Source organism: Maniola jurtina, chromosome 10, assembly GCF_905333055.1.
Source record: "Maniola jurtina chromosome 10, ilManJurt1.1, whole genome shotgun sequence".
In the NCBI taxonomy this organism is placed as follows: Eukaryota; Metazoa; Arthropoda; class Insecta; order Lepidoptera; family Nymphalidae; genus Maniola; species Maniola jurtina.
The window spans coordinates 15,090,437-15,112,330 of NC_060038.1; the positions used below are offsets into that span (position 1 = coordinate 15,090,437).

General features: G+C 39.7%; 1 protein-coding gene across 2 annotated transcripts in view; it reads left to right on the forward strand.

Annotated features, from left to right (window-relative positions):
• Positions 1 to 21,654, forward strand: part of LOC123868779 (calexcitin-1) — a 51,960-nt gene extending 30,306 nt beyond the window's left edge. For both annotated transcript variants that reach the window (XM_045911389.1, XM_045911388.1), the window contains exons 3-7: positions 15,588 to 15,655; positions 16,184 to 16,236; positions 16,813 to 16,932; positions 20,373 to 20,585; positions 20,795 to 21,654. In XM_045911389.1, coding sequence (XP_045767345.1) covers positions 15,598 to 15,655; positions 16,184 to 16,236; positions 16,813 to 16,932; positions 20,373 to 20,585; positions 20,795 to 20,905 — 555 coding nt within the window. In that variant the 5' untranslated portion in view covers positions 15,588 to 15,597 and the 3' untranslated portion in view covers positions 20,906 to 21,654. The remainder of the gene's footprint in view (positions 1 to 15,587; positions 15,656 to 16,183; positions 16,237 to 16,812; positions 16,933 to 20,372; positions 20,586 to 20,794) is intronic.
• Positions 21,655 to 21,894: the final 240 nt, after the last annotated feature.

Here is a 21,894-nt window from a genome sequence, read left to right on the forward strand (position 1 = left end):
GTATAATATGTCGGCAAAGGATGGCCGATGATCGTCTTAAGTTGATTTCAAACTTCGGAACATAATATATAATATACGGTGAGCGATATTTATATATTCAGTTCAGCCGCCGCGCTGCAGCAGGACTCTATCTGATGCAGCTCTGTGCTCAGCGCTGCCATGATGACGTCACCTTGTCTATACTCCGACAAATCATACTATATCGTGCGGTCTACATATATTCTGTTATTACAGCTTGTAATAACAGAGACGGTTAATATGTTGACTATGGACTATGGATTAGGTGCGGTAATAATAATAAAGTTCTGTTGACCGAATTCCGCCCACTAACGGAATAATCGTTGTATTCACTTAACAGAACAAACTAAACTCAACAAATTAGAAATAAGAGTTAGGGAATAACTTAACTAACTCAAAGTTAATTGAACGAGACTATGCGAATCGAAACGATGCAAAATCCACATACAATTATGTACACACTTTGAATTTATTTTGTTGATAAAAATATTATAATCGTCATCATCATAGTTTACTACGATAGCTGAATGTGATCGTTTGAATCACAAAGAGCAGCTGTCGAGTCCAACATTGTAGCGGCAGCTCTTTCTTTTTAAATAAACTTGTGTACATTTTTATCTCAACATAAATAATGATGACTAAAATAAAATAACATCTCGGATCGCAGGCTTATTATTTATTCTGTTTCTAGCTCGCAGGGTTAACCTATATAGGTCGTCCAGTGAGTAGTGGCATCGTTTGTCAGGCCTCAGGATAAACGACTAGGATCATGTTGAAACTTTCTCATGTTTCAGTTTTTTTTCTGAAATATACACGTAAATGAACAATAGAGGATCATGATACCTGATGATTCATGAGCCATCATACCTGATGGCTGATTAAATATTTTGTATATGACTAAAGTAATGTACCTACATAAATAACATGAAAAATGAAACCGAAAAATAACAACTATTTACTATTCTTGTGTTTGCAACGTTCCACGAAAAAACGTAGTCACACTGAGTGGTCTAGGATGCAGGTAGGATTTGAAACTGTGACGTCATTTCCATTTTTCTCTCCGCTGAGCTGTCGAGGTTGCCATTTATAATATTATTCCTCGGTAAAGACTTAGCGCAAGAAAATATGAGCATTCAGGCGAACGAAAGCATAAAGGCGAACAGTGACGCGTAGTGCGGCGGCATCGTTAGCTCCCGACACTTGACATTCCGCTTTGGCATTCACTCCGCCACTCCGGCTTTGCAATATACTCGTTTATGCGCGACGGGAAATAATAATATGTTTTATAGTGACGTAATGGCGCTATCTCTATGTCTTTGGGAATACTCAACTCTCTCAACTACTTTGTACATTGACAGGTTCGAGTGTGGCGTTGGAGTTTGTTGTTGTTTTTCGACAGTGTCCCGAGCGGAAAATAATACAATGTTCTAGCTGCTACTATACTATACTGTATTTACACAAACTGATTCGCCCTAGCTCCACTTGGGTAAACTTTTTAAAAAATCTGTCTTAGTTGGGTCTACGTTAAAGCTAATGGCTTAAAAGCTCTACGTTGATCAGTTTATCAATGTACTACAAATTAGAAATCTTTGATTTGGAATAAAAGTAGTATTAAAAGCTTATATTTCAGAGATCTTATATAGAAAAACGCCATACCTAGGCTCTGTCGGTGTGCGTTGCGCCTAACTATTGTATCTATCCAATATTGGGTGGGCGGGCAGTAGGTACAGCTGTATAGCTTGCATGTATTATGTAGCTTGTCGTCATATATTCTCGTCTCCGCTCATTCTTAGCGTTTCACATCTCGCACAATGGCTGCGCCTACTTTATTTCCCGCAACAAATGTGTAGCGGCTCCCTTCCAGCCACCCGCAGCAGGTAACGACCCCCTTAAGGTTAATATCACATAATAAAGTAGCGGTGCGGGGAAACATTGAGAGTGGCAGCAGTAGCTATAGCCTACGTTATATAATACTTCTTAATGCTAGGTCACAGCTTCTGGTGTATACTGGTTTGATCTGACGGCGCTGTTTTTAGGTCCAATTGCACGAAATGTGGTTCAAGTTACCTCAGCGTTGAAATTATACTTTAGACATTGTGTTAAAACACATTTTATTAAGCTGAAGGTAAAACATTGTATATGAAAATGGCTCTGGTGTTGTCTAGTGCGAGCCCCTGGTCGTGGCTAGTTACCACCACACCGGAAGACGTGCCACCGAGCAATTTAGCGTTCCACTAATTTAGCGTTTAATGAAAAGTGTCATAATCTTTCCAGGTGCTTTGTGTCTGAATAGTTCCATATTCTTTCAGTAAAATTGCTTATGAAACTGTCCACGACGCACTGCAAGGTGTGTTTGTAACATTTCATTTGACGCCTGTCGCCCCGCGTCGCTTTATGTCGCTTGTACAGGCGCTGCGGTAAAGAGTTGATATATCGCGGCCATGTTGCTTGAATAATATTTGCTATTTTTTTACCTCCAAACGTAATAGGAAAAATGGGAAAAGTGATAAACGATGTTGCCTCAACCGTTTAGTGGTTGTTTTATTTCTTTTGTACTAATGTAGAAGAAATGAAACACGAAATGTGTACATACCAAATATTTGCTTTTTTGAAGATCACTTAGGTAACTGCATAATTCATCAATTATAGGTACAACTTGAATGTTAAGCTGACTCTCCCTCTAGACGAGCAAGCGGCGAGGATGCGTTGTGAGAATTGACCTAACGAAGGAAAATTAATAAAAATAATATTTCGATTTTAAAAATTCGATAAAATTAGCAGACAGTAATCAATCAACCGAAACAGGAGTCGATTAAAATGTATAGAGCGTTTCTGTATTAATTTAAAACTAGCTACGCCCCCATCTCTGGATGGAAATTGTGAATATTCTTTCTTACAATTCTTTCTCTACGGTATAAAATTACAACAATACAATTTAAATACAAAATTTCAAGTTTTTAGGTACCCAAGAGCGTATGATAATCAATATCTTTTTTATATTCATCCATACAGATAAAATATTTGTATCGACATTTTTTGCTTATATTTATTAATGGGAGGTGTTTTCATCCGCTTGAATCATTTGTCAAACCCGGGGGCTCATTCGTCTGCGCGTCGGTGGCGTGTTGACAAATGCCTGCTTTCACACGGAACATAAATATCACTATTACGCGAAACCAAAAAAAAAACAGCCAAGTGCGAGTCGGGCCTCGCTCTTTAAGGGTCCCGTAGATAATAATTATGTTTTGGGCGCAGAATACAAACTACTTCATGCACCGTTGTTTTCAGTATTTTTTTTAGTTACAGTGTAGGTATATGGTACAAAATATACCGAAATTCCATATTCCTAATTGTTTAGTCACAAAAATGGTCTAAAACTGACGACTTTGACTTTGATGTCGGAGCCATATATAGTCTATATCCTGTGCACCTGCCGACGACAGACAGCTCAGGTAACTATTCGTTCACCGCTTACAGTTATTTCAGTTTTCAAATAATATATTTTTATGCATCCAGGTTAACTTGAAGCTACGGAAATAGCGTCAGCTATTTAGTTGTTGACCTGATTCCACTTCGAACGCTTTTAAGATTCCCGGGAAAGAAACGCTGTAACGAGCACTAGCGATACTTACCTACTGTATGAAAGCTCTCGCTGAAACCTCCCGGTATCGGGCCTTTCAATAATTGGGAAAAAATCTATAATTTTTCCTCATCAGGTAGGTACCTGAATGAAATTATTCTATTTCTCGTTACGTTTGATTAACCACTTCAGCGTATCGCAAAAAAATACTCGTTAGTTAGTTAATTTGCATAAAATAATGTGGGTATATGTGAAGATGTTATTAACTTAGATTCTCATTTATCCATATTTATGCAAATGAATAAATGAATTGAATTGCAATCTAAACTGGAATCTCTCACCGTTCTGGAACTCTGCTTATCCAAGCCCTATCCAGTCTTCGTTCCAAGCACCCACTTGGGAGAGTTCAATTTCCTTAACAAAATAATATTTTCACTTAACACCGAGACCAAACCGCTTGTGCGCGTATCTTAGCGCTGCCATTTTTAGATAAATATTCAACTTTTTAGTAGCCAAATAAATCTTTAACTGAGATATAAGTTGAACTTTTGACTGTTAAGTTAAGAGCCATTTAACGAGAAAGAAGAAAGGTTAGAAACTTTAGTCATCTTGCATCGAATTGCGGAAATTACATTTCGATGGAAAAGTTATATTGGTTAGATTATAATATTATATCGATTGACGAATCAGCTACAGGTCGAAGTAATTTTTTGCATGGGTGTAGTCAAAAAACTGGAGAGTGACATACTTGGCTTCTTTGTATACTATAGAATCTCAGTAAACCAAAGAGTTCTTGGGATTTTCAAAGACCTTGCATCAGCTAGTTCGCAAATAAAAAGCTCACAAGACAATTGCGAACAACAAAGTTGACCCTCCCGGAGAGATTAATTGGAGTATTTAGAACGCTCCGAAATATTCATAACTTTACCGACCCCGTATTGTGAGTCATTAATTAATCCGTTTTTATCAGCAATTAGTTGGGGAAGGGTGATATTTAACTTTGGAACGCGGCAACTGCTTCCGTTATTGTAACGGCTTATCATGAGCGGCCGGATTTTGCCGCCAATTGTAATTAGGAAAATTCATCACGTCCCTCGCGAGCTCCGAGACCCAGCTCCGGATTCACGATACGAGGAGAGACACCCTCCCTCCCCCCCACAGTGGTGGTCTCAGGTTCGATTCCGAGCAGGCGCAATTGGGAATTTATAATTTCTAAATTATCTCTGGTCTGATTTAATGGTGGGATTCGGCCGTGGCTAGTTGCCACCCTGCCGGCAAAGCCGTGCCGCCAAGCGATTTAGCGTTCCAGTGCTACGTAGCCATGGGAATTTCTTTGATAACTTCAGCTCTCTAAGTCCAAGGCTTTGGGCTGATCGTTGATGACTCAGTCAGTGAGTGAGTCAGGATTTTTTCTATACGTATATATACTACATATATACTACGTATATAATAGTATAATCCGTTTTGAACTTCAAGTTCAAGACGTTGATGCCACTATTCAACAAACAGTTCGCAGTTTTAAATACAAACCAAAGAAAATAAATTTTTATTTTAAGAAACCCGAGTTCCTATAAGCTTTTTAAACATCTAACTGAGTTTTTTTATTTTCTCAGTTTTAATGTTAATTCTACTAATTTGTACTAATTGCAAAGTTATAATTAGAACCCGAGCGAACAAAAGAAAGTATCTATTATTTCAACAACTGATTACGTTTCCCTTCAAAAGGTTCTACTTAATTAAATGATAATATTATTTCAATACGAAACTAATTAGAGGAAAGCTTAGACGGCCATTAGATGATCAATAAAAAATCGTTTGATTAATAATAATTTCAGACATATTCAATTCCCCCCTTCCTCTTCAATAAGGTAAATGTAATAACTGCTAAAACAAAGAATTAGTAGGACAATACTGCATTCAGCGCAATTTGAAGCTACGACCTTTTGAATTTCAGTCCGACCGCCTGTTTCCTGGTCTATAAAAAGTAAAAACGTGGATGGTACGACCTTGGTTCACCCCGCACGGAACACGGAACCCTCCTATTCACAACATTGTACAGAATAAATCATAATAAATGAAAGCAATGTAAGCTTCACGCAGCGTAGCCCAGCGTGTACTAGGTATACTTACCCCTTTGCGTATCAGCACGGTGTTAACCCGTGTCAGGTGTGTTACCATGTGTTACCTGCTCTTACCTGCCGTGAGCTGTAGCTACGTGCCTCCATTATGCGCAATCAAATGTTTGGACACGAAGGACGGATATCTTTGGATACCCACTTTGCAGGTACGAGTCCTTGTTCGACTGTAACAGATGTATTACATAATATTTCATCTAAATCCATTTTTCGCTGGAAGACATTTGCACACCATTAAATTATGGCGACGGATATTGTCTTAAATTCTAAGAAAAAAGAAATAAAAATAAAATATAAATTATTTTTGTTTCAATAAAATTATACTTAGTACAATGCTCAAGTGGTTTTGAATCTTTTGAGTAGTCAAATGAATCTTAAACTGATTAAGAATAAAATATCCTTTCACCGCGAATAAAGTAGGCTTCGGCTGTGGCTAGTTACCACTTACCAGTTACCAGCCCACCTGCAAAGCCGTGCCAACAAACGATGCCCGGCGTACGGCGTACAAATCGATATGGGGTACTTATGGGTTTAACAAAAACTGTCATACCTACCATGCCAGTTTAGCCCGCTACCACCTTACACTATGTCCACTTACCACCAAGTGAAATCGCAGTCGAGGGCTAACTTGTAATCGATAAAATAAAATAAAAGATTTAGCATTATCTACATAAATTGTCATAGTCAACTCATAGCTATAGGTACAGCTGTAAAAGTAACTTATGAGTATAATGTACCTGGTTACTTATAAAGCTAGCAGTGCAAGTAGTACCTTAATTTTTAGGCTAAGTACTAAACATTTTACTAAATAAAAACTGAATTGAACATCGGTAACACGATTTTATGTCCCAGCGCGCTGTCGTGTTCTCCGATAGCAACGACAACATTCAAAACGTATAGCTGTGCGCTCGCAGCGAACTCGGTAATCAAACTCGGGCCCCTGGCATGCCGCATGCGAGGCGCCAAGCGCACGCACCACGCACCGGCATTATATATTCTACACATAGAATGACTTGTCCTGACTGATTGACTGATTGATTGGTGAAAGTTTGGCCGAAAGCCTCTAATTTTTCATGTAATAAGTACCTATGAAAATTGGTAAGTATTTGCTAGACCACGTACATTACATACGCGTAGGCGGATACGTACCTTCCTCTGTGGTCTGGAGGCCTCTCTGCACTTTGTTTGCATTTTCAATGCAGTCTGTAAGATGCCTAGCTTACAGACTGCAGTGAAAATGACAATTTCAATTCGATTTTATTGAATAATTCATTCATTCATTCGTTCATTATTATCCCCACAGATTTATAAAGACTAGTTTCTAATTCTGTGGCTATCCCTGTCAAGCTCAGGTTAGGTTACTTACTTAGTCGCGGTCATGAAAGCAAAGCAAGTAGGATCTCTAGCTTTAGCTCTTTAACTTTTGGAATGATTTCATTATTTTTCTACAATATTTTAACCGAAATTGTGTTCGTTATTCAGTTAAAAGTTAAAACATAAAATTAAAGTGAAAAACGACGCGCATGAAAACAGCTGGACCTGATGTACGGGAGATTAAAGTACTCTACAAAATATTTCGTAGCGTTTCGTAGCGTGGATTCAGTTAAAATTTCCGCACTAAGTTAATGTAAGTTACGCCGTATCTACCTACTTGGAAAACTAGCTGCTAGTAACTTTCTAACCATTTTCTTTGTAAAGATAGACGAGAGTTTTAAATTAGTTAAAACTCAGTTTATCCTAAATATTACCAAACTTTTATTGAACTATTACCAAAAGCCCTCAATTTCCCTGCAATAATTGGATCAAAATTAACAAATAAAAAGTAACCCTAAGCACAAACTTTTAATGAAACTCCGGCTTCTAATATTGAAATCTCGTAAAAAGAAATCAAACTGGTTTAGTGTAAAGTAAGTACTTATTATACCAGTGAACAAAACACCCCGTCCTGTTCCCCGCTGCCGGCTCCCAGCCACACATCGCTCACGAGCCGCTAACGGGGTAAAGGGACACGCCCACTGCACTAGCGCTGGAAAAATTACATATACCTACAATTTAGTTTCCTTTTTCTCGACACGATCAAAGAAAAAATATATCCTCGTTTTAGTCAAAGCCACTATTAGGTTTAAAGAGATTCCAGAGGATGAGATTAAAGTCGTACAGGTTGTGCTGAAAGAAAAATAGTTATAGTAAAAAGTAAAAGTCAGTATTTCATGAGCCGCAAGTATGTATGTGTGCATGCGTGCGTTCGTGCGTGTTGGTGTATGTGTGTGTGTGTGTGTGTGTGTGTGTGTGTGTGGCAATGATAATGAGATAGGTCCTAGGCCCTAGCACATGAGTAGATAGTGCAGGTGATTACAGGCAGCCGCGCCGCCGGGGGAGGGGGGAGGGGCAGATGAAACTAATTTCGGTACAAGAGTCGAGGTAAAGGCCGGGACTGATGTCAAATATTTTAATTAAGATTAAGTATATTAAAACAACGAAAGAATATATCCACGGGTTCTGAAAAATAACATAGCGTAACTTTATAGCAAAAATGTGTAGTACTTAACAATTTGCAGAGATTGTAAATATTAAAATCTTTGATATTAATTTCGTAAAAATATTTTTGCCGAAGTACTTTGAGTATTTTACATACATCGAGCTGATATTTCATTCCCTTTTGAATTTAATAATTTCATGATATTTTAGTACAAGTACTTATAAATATTTCCTACGTAAGATTAGTGAGAGGCTTACACGTGGGAATTTTTTCCATTAAGGTCAGTTTTCAACGACTATATTTTAAAATTCTGCTTAAACCTTCCAAGTATTATAAAAGCGCGCAAAAAAGCTTTTAAAACAAATATACGTAAACTGTATTCCATTTTCATACATCTGTTAAGTGTATAAGCTAGAGTTAAGCTGAGCATTCATTTCGCTAGTACGTGCTAAGCCTACGAGCACCGTAACGTTCCTTCAGTAGGTTTAGTATGAGATTTTATTTCTCGCTAACGTTGATGGAATTCGAGCGTCGATATGCAATAACGTGAAATAAAATTAAAGGAATCTATTTATTTCTATGCGCTCATAATATCTCAAAACTATACCACAGCGCTCGTAGAGTATGATTCGGAAAACCGGCAAGAACTTCAGCAGTTACTTATTTTTTTTTTAAACAAAATTTTATAATATAAAATGATGCAAGGCATAAGCAATGTAACTATAACACTACCTCGTGGGCTGCTGGATGCGAAGCCGAACGTGTCTCTGCAGCCGAGCCTAGTCATTTAGACATTCATCAATTTTTTGATAACCGTGACCTTAGAGTAAAATGGACCTAAAGATACTTGTTTAAAAGCAATGCAATAAGTACTGTAGCTCACTACGTGGGAGGACGACATCAGACGAGTGGCAGGGAGCCGCTGGATTCAGGCGACGCAAAACCGAACATGTGGAAGTCTCCACAAGAGACCTATGTCTTAGACTTATGCAGTTGATGTCTATCAGTTCATATATTGACGATGATTAAGATATATTTTTATTTTGCATCTGCTTAAATCTGCAGAAGAATGGACGAACTTAAGCTTTATAGGCAATTAAATTAAGGTCCATTTTACTTAAACAAAAAATAGTTTCGACCCTGTGATTCTATCAACGTTGGCGACACTAACCCCACGGGTCCCTCGGGACGGCAGGTGTGCGTAACTCGCAAAACCCGCCGTAAATTGATTTCAGTTTCAGTTTCAGTGCTCAGGATCGCAGTTAACGTAAACTGGGTACTCAGTATTGGCTATAAATTATTATTACAGGAGCTCTTAAGACTGCGGAATTTTCGAAGGTGCTATGTACGAGTATATCTCTACTTCAATATTTAATTTTAAGCATCGCCATCAACTAATCGCTGGCTCACTACTGAGCACAGGGGGGTCTCCCCTCAGAATGAGAATGGCTTAAGCCATAGTTCGCCATGCTGGCCCAGTACGAATTGGTAGCCTACACACATAATGTGTCGAATGCTGCATGTTGCACCGTACAGATTTGCCTCTCTCAGTGGATTATACTTACTCGTAGCAAATTAAGATTTTGGTTCCCTGTGTAGCCCGGTGTGTATGGACGCCCGCACTGTAACGCCTGCTTTTATCAATAAATATTGATTCACTATGTGACTCGCCCTCCCTCGGGCTTTCCTTCATGGCTTCTGGAAATGTTTTCTCAGTGGTGTCTTACAGAGTAAACCATTGAAGTAGGAGATCACTACGCGCGGAATCTGTTTCTGTAAACAGCGGTCAGAGCTGTACATGTCGACATATCAGTCAGTACATCTCCCCTTCTACATTATGTATTCTATATACTATGACAACTTCGTACGGCAAGATTTAGGTTTGTAAAGTTCCGCGAGAACTCTTTGATTTTCCGGGATCAAAAGGTAGCCTATCTCTCTCTCCAGATTTTTAACTGTAGGTACTCATGCAAAAAATCACGTTGATCTGTTTCTCCGTAGCGGTGTGATTGGAGAACAAACCAACAATCCAATAAACCAACGAACCAACAAATCAACACACTTTAACATTTATTTGCGTGATATGGGAGTGATGGGTAGTGAAGTGAGTGTACGCATCGGATTATGTAAGTAATGTATTTCAAACAATAAGCGGTCCCTTCGGGACAGTTTCGACCCAGCTTCCCCACGAGCCTTCGCAAAGTAACATTTGATGTCCGTCTGCTCAGTGATCGTAAACGTCACTCGCCCCTCGCTACAAGCGCTCGCACACACGCGCGTCCACTCAACCTTACACTGTTACATGTTGATTGATGGTTTCAATAAAGCCACTGCCCTCATCCGCGTCACACGATGTAGAGTGCGCTATAAGCAGACCATGTGACGTACACGTTGACACAAGCTGATGCCGGACTCCGAGCATTCCATTGGAACTTTTTGGAGTTACGTGCGTTTTAAGCGATTAATATCATTGTTTTAACCGGTGATTATTGTGATTAAGATGATTATGATAATGACTGAGTTTAGCCCTTCAAGTGATTTTGTACTTTTTCATATCCTTATGACCTTAAAGTGAGAATCTTACGTTACTTTAAGATTATGCTCAGTATTGTATTATTATCAGTAGTTTGTTAAGTGAAATGCACTAATTGAGTTGCGGGAGTTAGTTCCCGCTAAATGCCATGTCGCTGCGACATATTACACATGACATACTGGTTTGAGTCGGCGCGGCGCGCGGCGCGAGCGCGGCGCGGCAGCGTTAGGTACTTAGTGAATTTGGGCGCTTTTTGTAAGCCTTATGGCTTACAAAGGTGCGTGCTGAACCATCAACAGTACGCGAGTCTGGGAGTGGTACACAGACTGAGGCTGTGCGACACGCTCCACTCGGTGAGCTACAAAAGGTGATCGCGAGGCGCTAACTTCGTTATTGAAACGGCGCCGCGCGGGCTTTGTCAGCTCTGTGCTCCTCGCGCGCTGAATACCAAGCCGTTGTCGCGGGGCCACGGCCCCGGCCTGCGCAATGTAACGCCCGAAGATATGATGTAGAGGACCGGCCTAGTGCGAGTTGGACTCGCACACGAGGTACTTTTTAAATTTGAATAACAGCTATTTTAAAATTCGCCATTTTAAAAATCAAAACGAGAGAGATCTATGTATCTGACAGAACGCTGTAAAGTTGAATAAATCTAGATCTCGCTCTAAATGGCAGGCAAAGTAACAATCCAAAATAACACTTCTCCGTTTTCATAAACGTTGGTTTTTTATCGCTTGTCCGCACTGCTGCCGCTCGTGTGCCGAAGTCGTGGCCCTGCGGAGATGAAAATACCTTTTCATTATCATTCCGCCCAAACGGATCTTTTTATAGATACCTACTTTACTTTACGAGGAGAGATTTAAAATGTGTTGAAAATGTTTACGCTGTACAGCTTCCGCGGAATTCAGCCTCCCTCCGAAACAATAATAAATTAACATTCATCTTTTTTATTTATTAATTTTGTTCATAAAATCTTTTTGCATTCACATTTTATTTGCCTAGATTATTTCTTATCTGTTTCTTATAATTTTATCATCTTTAATTAAGTAGATATCTAATGTGTATACTTATAATATTATTTACATGGACGTTAGATCGGTGAAGAAGATGTCGTTGCTGCGTCGAATGTCGTTATTTCCCGTTTATTTCCTTTGATGACACAGTCTACTTTCTAAATGTTAGAATTTTTAATGCTTGATTCTTTTTTGATTAAAAAGTATAACATAGATTGAATACCGCGGCTGCTCTTTCTGAAGCGCCCGGTCCCCCGAGCCCCGGTCACATCTCGCAGCTCGGTCCGGGGAAATAACTTAGCGCAGATAAGATTGCTTTTGTTCAGGATTCCTTCCTCACCCGTTTGATCTGAGAATATTTTCTTAAGACGTGAGAGCTACTGAAACAATCTACGATAAAAGGCCATTCTAAGAATAGGTTTAAGCAAACAAAATAAAACTTAAAAAGTTAATAAGTCACTACAATATTTTTAGTTACAAGTTCAGCCTCGACTGTGGTTTCGTTACTCTGTGGCATCGTACCGGATCGCTAAATCGTTTGGTGGCACAATTTGTCAGTAGGGTGGTAACCAGGCACGGCCGAAGCCTCCCACTAGACCAGATCAGATAGTATTCAGATTTTTCCTGATAGTATTCGTGACGCATTACTAAGAAGTGATTTAGAAGGAAAGGAAGTGCGGAGGGGTGTGGTAGCTTTGTTAGAAATATAGGATAGTTATGGCTGGTTAGCAGTACCTGATCGATTTTTACGTGGCTTCGATAATGCTTAGTCGCTTTGTACTTTGCAGATCATAACGAATCTTACATCATACGAGTAACGAAAAAAACATTGTTTCCGCAATTGGTCAGGTATAGAACCTGAAACCTCTTGGCGAGCCAGTGGGCCCCAGCACAGATCCCTATGTGTACGAGATTGCAAAATAAATTATTTACTTACTATTTCTTAATTATCTTAGCTCTTGATGTAAGCGAAACGGTCTTGACCTTACCTAAATTCTAAATATCCAGTAAAAACCTAAAAGTGCCATTTTCCCGTAATATATCCCGTGTAGTGTTGGCGGTGAAGGATTGTAACGTCTTTTTTATAAAACCGCTTTCTGCTCGTATTGTCCTGAGCTAATACACTTATGTGCAAACAGCTTCGTTCGTGGTAATTAAGTTCATTTTACTTTACGCTCGTAAATTTAGCTCAATTTCTTTCTAAAGTTGATCACACACCTGATGTGAGCCGCAAAGACGCAAGAGCTGCATGCGTCACTCGCTTTGCATAATATTTATAGCGACATTGCAGGGCCGCACGAAATAATTAATTTGAAATGTAGCAAGAATTGATGACAGACTGATATTATATCGTCACTATCATGTACATATTGCAATTGTATAGCACGTTAATCCCGGGAGCATAAAAGAGATTGGTACATGCTGTTTAAGGTCCCAAAATTAATGTTTTTATTTGCCAGTTGCCATCGCCGATGTAGCACAGTGGCATGCTGTTGCTCCGACGTACAACAGCTTGAACGTCAACCGCACTCCATTTTCAATGTTCTCTTGTTGAGATCTGCGATTAGCTTTAAGCCTCCAATTTCACAAACAATGTTTGAAACTTAATATTATTATTATTTACAAAGTTCTAGAAGTAAACATGATAGGTACACTTTACATAATAATTAATAATACACACTACATAGTCGACCAGTTTGCGTACCGGCCTCAAGAACTTTACGGTATAAAATAAGTTCCTAACTAAATAAGCCTTCACAAATCGAGTTCAGCTTTATTTACAATTTTTCGTATAACAACCTTTAGATATTTATTTTAATAGAGCAATAAACATTGTTATATCGCTCATAAATTATATTATGTTGTGCGCGTTTGCTGGAACCCCGGGGAAATTGGTTTCTGAAAATCTAAAATACTCCAAAATATTATGTACCAGAACAATCCAGTTACACAAAATTTATGAAATCCTTTCCATTCTGTTTATTGTTATAAATTCGCCCCAAACCATGACAATTACACTTGTTATAACTTCGGATGATATTCCAAAACTGGAAAGTCTGAAACTTTGCGCGTTTTATGAGAGAAGTTGCGAACCTTTTGAATAAACTTTACTTTTTGTGGTAAATTCAAGTTTTTTCGGTTTTTATGTGAAGACCGTTTTCTTTGGTATGCATAATAGATTCAGTCAAAGAATGGATAAAACTTTGTAAAAGATATATTTGATAATTTTATTAATTACTCGACTGCAAAATGATTATAATTTTAGCATTATATATAATAACTATATAATACATCAATCAATCAATCAATTTATTGCTTTGGGTAATATACATTGGTCTTAATCTAAGCCTGTAATAAGTACAACCAAAAGCCTTACGGCATGCAATATTTAACACAATTACAGTAATCAAATAGAATAAAATGAAATATAATATCTAATAATAAAAATTAATTCTAATGTCAAGGAAGAGAATTGTAACAATTGTTAATTATTATGCTTTATTAACCTAAATATTCACTAATTGCGTAGTTACACTTATTTATTAGATGATCTTTTAACTTATTTTTAAATTTGAAGTAATTGTTTATTAATTTATTCAATGCGTGGGAGGGGTTACAGAATGCCATTGGTATTTTCTGTGGTTTATCCAAGGCATTTCACTGCGTTGAGCACGAGACTCTTTTAGTTAAATTGAGCCACTATGAAATCAAAGACTCCAAAGATTGAGTATGAGGAAGATTCAGTAGGTACCTACTGAATTTTTTCAAAAATTGACTTCAATAAGCACAAACAATAAAATTGAATGGAATTAATTTGTTACCGATTATGTTATTATATTCATTTAGTTACCTACTTGTAACAGCCACTTACTTCAGAATCATTCCTACGAAGTACCTACCTCTTATTTCGGAAAGCAACGGACATTTTAATGCCCACTTGCTTAATAAAATCAAACTAAGTGGTTAAATATATTATTTTCTGAAGCAAAAATTCAACTAAGTATTCAATTAAGTAAGTACTTAGTACATATTCATTTATCATCGTGTAAGCTGACCTACCCCGGTTGCACTCGAGTGGGATTTTGGGAAATCCTTACTTATGGAAGTCTACTTTATAGAAACTTCAATTTTGTATGGGGTATATAATAGACCCAGGACCGTGTTTGGTGGCGCGCTCTTGGAAGGGCCTGTGCCCAGCAGTGGCGGCCTGGAGGCAGGCATAGTGGAAAATAGACTCAGTGATTTAAGCTGTACGATAATTATTATTATACTAGTCAGCTACTTATCATTTTACTTAGGTATATTATATGTACAGAGTTGTATAGCAGAAAATAGAAAGAAAATAATTTAAAAAATTGTAAGTGCTCTAACTTTAACATAATAATTCCAGAAAAAACTTATTCCCATTTTTAAAAAACATGCCAAGTTATCTTACAATATAACGTCGAATAAAAAGTGGGAAGATTGTGAATATCTTGGAAACTTCAGGTCATTTCGAGGATTAAATAAAATTCGATCTGGGAGCCGTGGGCCCGCGCGCCGCAGTGCCGCAGTGGCGCCGCAACACGAGTCTCTAACTAAATGAATACAACTAAACTCCGCGCTCGGGGTATCGAGGGATGTTTCGTCTCGCTCAAAGCCATATCGAAAGCATCAGACTAAAGATGAATGGATGCAGCTCCCGCAAGAAAGTATGTTTTTAAATGTGCAAAAGTTCTGTTGTGCTCATTAAGAGTAGGCGGGATTTAGTTTTACACTTTATCTTGTTTCCCATTAGTCTGTGAGTATACGCGTCCCGCGCTAACAGCGTCCGCTCTGTGTGTTGCAGATCAGCCAATATGTCCATCTCAGCGTTCCGGCGGAAGAAGCTACTCTACGTGTTCAACGTTTTCTTCGGTAACGTATTCCCCGCGCTCACAGCCACAACACAAACACAAACACAAACACATGACATGCGCGCTCCGACCTAACCTCATTATTGTTTGTTGTCGGCGCGCGCGCCTCACCCGCAACGCAATACACGTCGCGAGACACGTGTCGCAGTGAATGCGCTGAGCTGCTATAGCGGACATCCACGTTCAGTCTCATTGCCGTCTAGCCTGCATGAGGTAACTTACCTCTAGACGCCGGCTACACAATACACATGTACTTATGAAGCTATCTGACCCGAGCTATGTTTGCGACCTAAGTACATAACAAAAATTATAACGACAAGAATTTCATTAAAAATGGGACGATCCTGATATTAAGTATATCAAATAGAGAAATAAATATCAAAATCGGTTTAGCTATGACGATGATATACAAGTACACTGACGATAAAAAATACGCGTCCAATAATTATTATTAAAAACCATGAGGCCAGTATCAAAGAGCTAATTTTGCGGTGAAAGTGGAACGGCGCTGACAGTGCGTGTGTTTCAGATGTGAACCAGAGCGGCACCATCGAGCGCAAGGACTTCGAACTCGCCATAGAGGTGGGTACCTGGGTACCATACACAACCACGCTACAAGCGCCTTTACGTCGCGAGGCCGGCTTTGACAATATTCATAATATCCTTATTTAGTCTAAAAAAGTTATAAATTAACATTGATGAGGCCTTAGTTCTCAGTAATGCTTGCCTAGAGGAAGAAAGCAAGTTTTTGTTCTTAAATTCGTTACTTGAATTAATTCTAAATTATTTGTAACAACGAAAAAGTTTAATCCAAAGTACTGAAGTACCCGCTCACCAATTCCATAGAAAGCAGTATTTTTAACGAAAACGACCCCATCGCGGTGCGTTTCCTGAAATTGGACTCCCGTTCATAATCATTGCCAAAGTTATAACAAACTCTTTACTGTGACTTTGAGAAAATGGTTCTTTCTTTAACATCATAACTTTATTATTTATATTTATGTATCAAAGGCCCAGTAAAATAATTTAAATTAAAGCTCTTAAAAGCATTTATGAAGAACAGTTGAATGCATTCATAAACGCTATTCTCTCTAGTTGTAACTAGTGCAAAACCAGTAGATTTTAAAATATTTTCTAAAAAAAGTTATTATTGTTTAGAAAATCTGCAGTCTCCGAGGCTGGAAACCCGGAGACGCCAAGAACACTGAAACACATGAAATTATGATCAAGATCTGGGAGGGACTGCGGAAGAGGGCCGACTCCAACAGGGACGGCCAGGTTGGTGCTCCAATGTTAGCGCGCACCTTACTCAAGTTCGTCCATACATCTACTTCTAAAGGCAACGCGGTGCTCAACGCAGAAAACTTGCGAGATTATGGCGGTACTGAATTTTAGACTTTAAATCAAAGTGATTTTGGTCCATTTCACTTTGACGTTGTTGTGTTTTTGACTCTCGAATCCTATCGACGTTGGTGATATGTAAAATCTCATCTAAGCCAGCCTGGAGGCGCGCTACTCTGCGCCGGCCGCGACGCGGTCTCCACTCGACTAGCTTTCGGCTCCAACGTTCATCGGTCTCTGACACAAGCGAGTCGGCCATTACTGCCACTTCGACATGGTTGCCTTCAGTTCTATGTCAGTACTTTAGTTCTTTGGCGGTTTGATTCATTTTGGGCTTAAAAAAATCCAAGCTCTATCTCGCTGGGGTACAATTATTGTAACATGTTAATCCATCAAAAAATAAAAATAATTTAATAATAAAATAACAATTCAAATAGATCATCATCGCGGAACCTGTCGACATGCAGATGGCTCTCGAACGCATAACAATATATCTATACTGTGTGTGTATACATAACAGTAATATTACTACTCTCTTTATGTGATGGCATAAGATAAAGTTCAGTTATGGGTATCAAACAAGAAGTAGATATAATCTAGTTTAGATGTAGAACACAATATAAAATTATGAGTGATCTTATTATCACATATCCAAGAAGTGCTACTTTAACTAACAGACTGACATATATCAGCATACCTACAGCTCTTCTGCTACCTTTTGCACGTGGGTTCTCTAACGTACATCGACCCTCATTAAAAAGCATTTTCCGAAATTCCACTCGGTTGATGCTGACGCTAGTTACATTGACGTAGATGCCTGGCTCTGTTATCAGCCGCGACTAACGCCCGGGCGTGGTTAATGGGCTTAATCTTAACAACGCGGTCGACAAAGGGGCCCGATGTTATCAGCGAGCGGCGACGCGGCGCTCCTTTCTCTCCCCGCGCCGCCAGCACTGTATGTGGTGCGATACTATCATCATATATTATAATGAAGCTGATACAATCACGCTATTATTTTCTTTCTACACGACTGCCCAAAAAGGTGTTTAATGTTTTCGGGGTTCATGTGTTTCTTTCTTTGACCACAACTTCTAAATATCTGAACAGATTTGGATCTTTGAAATCCTTACGTCATCCCGACTGACACTGATTTTTTTTTAACAATTCAATATGCTTGATGTGATAAAATTGTCACAGCTAGGTATAGCATAGGGCACTCCAATACGACTAAGATCGGGATGAGAAGCAACTTTTGCTGTATAACAATATACACTAGGACTTGGATGGATATGGATAACTCGATTTTAATGTAATACTTATACCGTACTTGTTTAGGTGTATCAACAAAAAAGCTCAAATCATCCATTTAAGTAAACATGGTCTTAAAAAATGCCTAAAAAACTGCCTACCTAAATATAATTACGAGGAAACAGAAAAACTACTAAATACATACATTGCGTAAAATATAATTTGATCTTAAAACATAGATATAACTAGCTGATGCCCGCAGCTTCGCCCGCGTGGATTGGTCAGATCCCCTGCAGCATCAGGATTGAGGAGTTGGACTCCAATTTTTTTATGAAACAATGTCGCAAAGTTCCTCTATCGATTAAAAAAGAAATGACGCAAATCGGTTCAGAAATCTCGGAGATTTCGGTGTACATAGGTATAAAAACACAACTCCCTTTTTGAAAGTCGGATAAAAAAGTAGCCTATGTTACTCCCTGGTCAATTCTCTACTTGTCTGTGAAAATCCCGTCAAAATCGGTTCAGCCGTTCCCAAGATTAGCCTTTTCAAACAGACAGACAGACAGACAGACAGACAAAAATTTTAAAAACGTGTGATTCAGTTATAGTATCGTTCAAATAACCATATGACCTTAATATGCGGTAGTTATTTCGAAATTACAGACAGACACTCCAATTTTATTTATTAGTATAGATTACACAAGCACACACAAAACACAAACACTCACACACACACACACACACACACACACACACACACACACACACGCACGCACGCACACACACACACACACACGCACGTACACACACACACACACACACACACACGCACGCACGCACGCACGCACGCACATACATCACCTTTTACATAACTATTTATTTTTGTATACTTAATTTAGTAATAGATTTGATTAATCTTAGTTATAAACAATTGATGTTACGAGCACACACACACATACATACAAACACACCACAGGGATGTGAGGGGAACAATAATAGCGGTGTTTCATAAAAATGCTAATACACACCGCGCGGCAACTGGTGGCGATACACAAACATTAAAATGTCAGTCTTAATAAAAGCCTGACCCTTTTTTGATAGATGTTTGGGTCCGGCGAGGAACAAAGGCCCTACGGCAGGGTTCCGCGGCCGGCCGAAGCTGCTGTCCCGTTTACACGTTCGTGTGTCGTTTACCTCAGTATCGCTCCGATTAAACGAGTCTACAATATTAGTAACATCATAAAATAGGTTAAGTAATTTCAATATTTTTACGGAATAGTTAAAATTTGTCTTTAACGATTTCATTGAAACAATACTAATTGCCGAGATATCTGATTTAATACCTAATAATATTCTAGAGCCAATGACATGTAAGTAGCGACCACGCGTTTCATGTGCACTAAGCGTTACAGCTTAGCAGAGACCGATGGCTTTATGCGGCCGCAGCGCTGCATGCGAGCGTCTAATCCGCCGCTTGTTCACGACGAGCGTCGGGAAACCCATTCAAGGGATTAAGCACTGCTCTCCGATGCCGTCTCGAGCTCCTCTGCGCTTCGCCGGAGACTATTGTGATGAGTGTCACTTGCATACGTGCAGAGTGTCCGCCAATGTGGAATAGTGTGACTCACTTAGGGAATTGGGATTTTCATGAGTCTGTAAAACTACCCAAACTTAAAAAAAGAGTACACATTTCAGGTTAAAACTCATCATCATTAGATATTTACTGTAAAGTACAGGTCTGTCCTCAGCCTTTCTCATCCAGCCGCTTCTCGCCACCCTCTTTGTATCGTCAGCCCATCGTCCCGGGAGCACCCCACGTTAAGTTTACTATACGCGGTTTCCACTCTAGCACTCTCGAGCTTCAACAAAAAGAGGAGCATAGCCTGCCCCCCGCCCCCCGCCCCCCGCCCCCCGCCATCGCCAGGCCGTAACCTTGGTTCAGAGAAACGCTTAAAATATAGCCTTATTCATAGCTCGCAAGCCGTGTCGTAATTATACACATTTCCGAATGCTGATACCAATATTTTCTGTTTATACGACTTTTCACCGTTTTACCATTTTTCTGTTTGAAGATTAGTTTGGGATGGAGTAGAAGTAAAGTGTGTGTGTGTGTGTGTGTGTGTGCGCAGGTGTCGGTGGAGGAGTGGGTGTCGATGTGGAACGACTACGCGCAGGACCCGGCGGCGGCGCTGCAGTGGCAGCAGCTGTACTGCCAGTTCATGTTCCAGCTGGAGGACGCCAGCGCCGACGGCACCATCGACTGCCACGAGTTCACCACCGTGTGCTCCGCCTACGGCATCCGCGCCGCCGAGTGCGAGGCCGCCTTCGCCAAGATGGCCAAGGTACATTCACATCCACTGCTACGCGCAGTTTACTCATATTAATTATTCTATTGTGCTATTCGTTTATGCTATTCGTTTTAGGGGGTGAGTATACTAGTATTGTATATAAAGTAGATTTAGATCGCATACTGGGACTGTACTAGGGGACAGATTTTCTCCTGAAGAATCATTCAAAATACAATGCTATCATGCTTGCTCTCGTACTGCAGGGCAAGGCGAGCGTGTCGTGGGAGGAGTTCCAGGAGCTGTGGAAGGAGTTCTTCGCCACCGAGGACCCCGACGCGCCCGGCAACTTCATCTTCGGTCGAACTAGCTTCTAAACTCCGCCGAGCCCTCCCTGCGCGCCGCGGGCGACGCCCCGCAGCGCGCTCGCGCGAGCGACGCGGACGCGCGACGCCGCGGTTCCATCGCGTTTTCCCGTACAAGCTTCAACGAGTTTTGGAATCAAATTCAATTATTATGAATCGTGAGATACACCATTACATTAAACGTCAATGTCACTCGACAACTTCATTTTGCGTGTGTGTGTGTGTGCAGAGCGTATAGTGATTTTCCTCTTAATATTCGATACGTGGAGTCTTCACAGGTTTTCCCATATCGACGCTCAAAATGACTTTTCGATCTCTTAGGGCGCGTGCTGACGACGAACCTCCTGCCGTCACTCTCGTGTAGCATATCTGTAGTCATATCTAGTTATAGTTCCTCGACTCCTAATACTCGTCGGTTCGGTTTCGTGTTTCGATGTAAACCGAGCGTTAAGAAATTGTATTAAATTGACGTGTTGTCGTATCCCTCGTACATTACGTTAGGCAACAAGAGACCAACGCGCAGCACTGCCACGCTCCTCTCGCCGCGTGTCGCCGGAACGGTTCTAGTCCAATGATGTTCGTATTACTTACTAATTATTGTATTTCAACTATAATTCGTTATATTACTATTGTTGTATCGAATGATACAAATATTGATCGTTTTGTTTGATGATTTAGATAATTCGAACGATTCAAGTTGTTACACATTCAAATGTTTTATTGTATGTATATAAAATGAATTAAAAGTTTATGTCACAATACTTCATTGTTTTACTCTACTATACTTTAGATTTCCTGTCACTTCGCTTCGAACAAATCGCAGAAACCTTCTCGGACAAACGCGCTAGTGATGCGATTTACCCGACCTTTAGGGCACGTAATATGGCGGAGCGCAGCGCAGAGCATTTTTCACAGTCAAAATATTATCGACATTGTCCTCATTGAAATAATATCTTAAATCAATTGTGCATCCGTGCGGATACTCGCGCATCCGCGCGTAG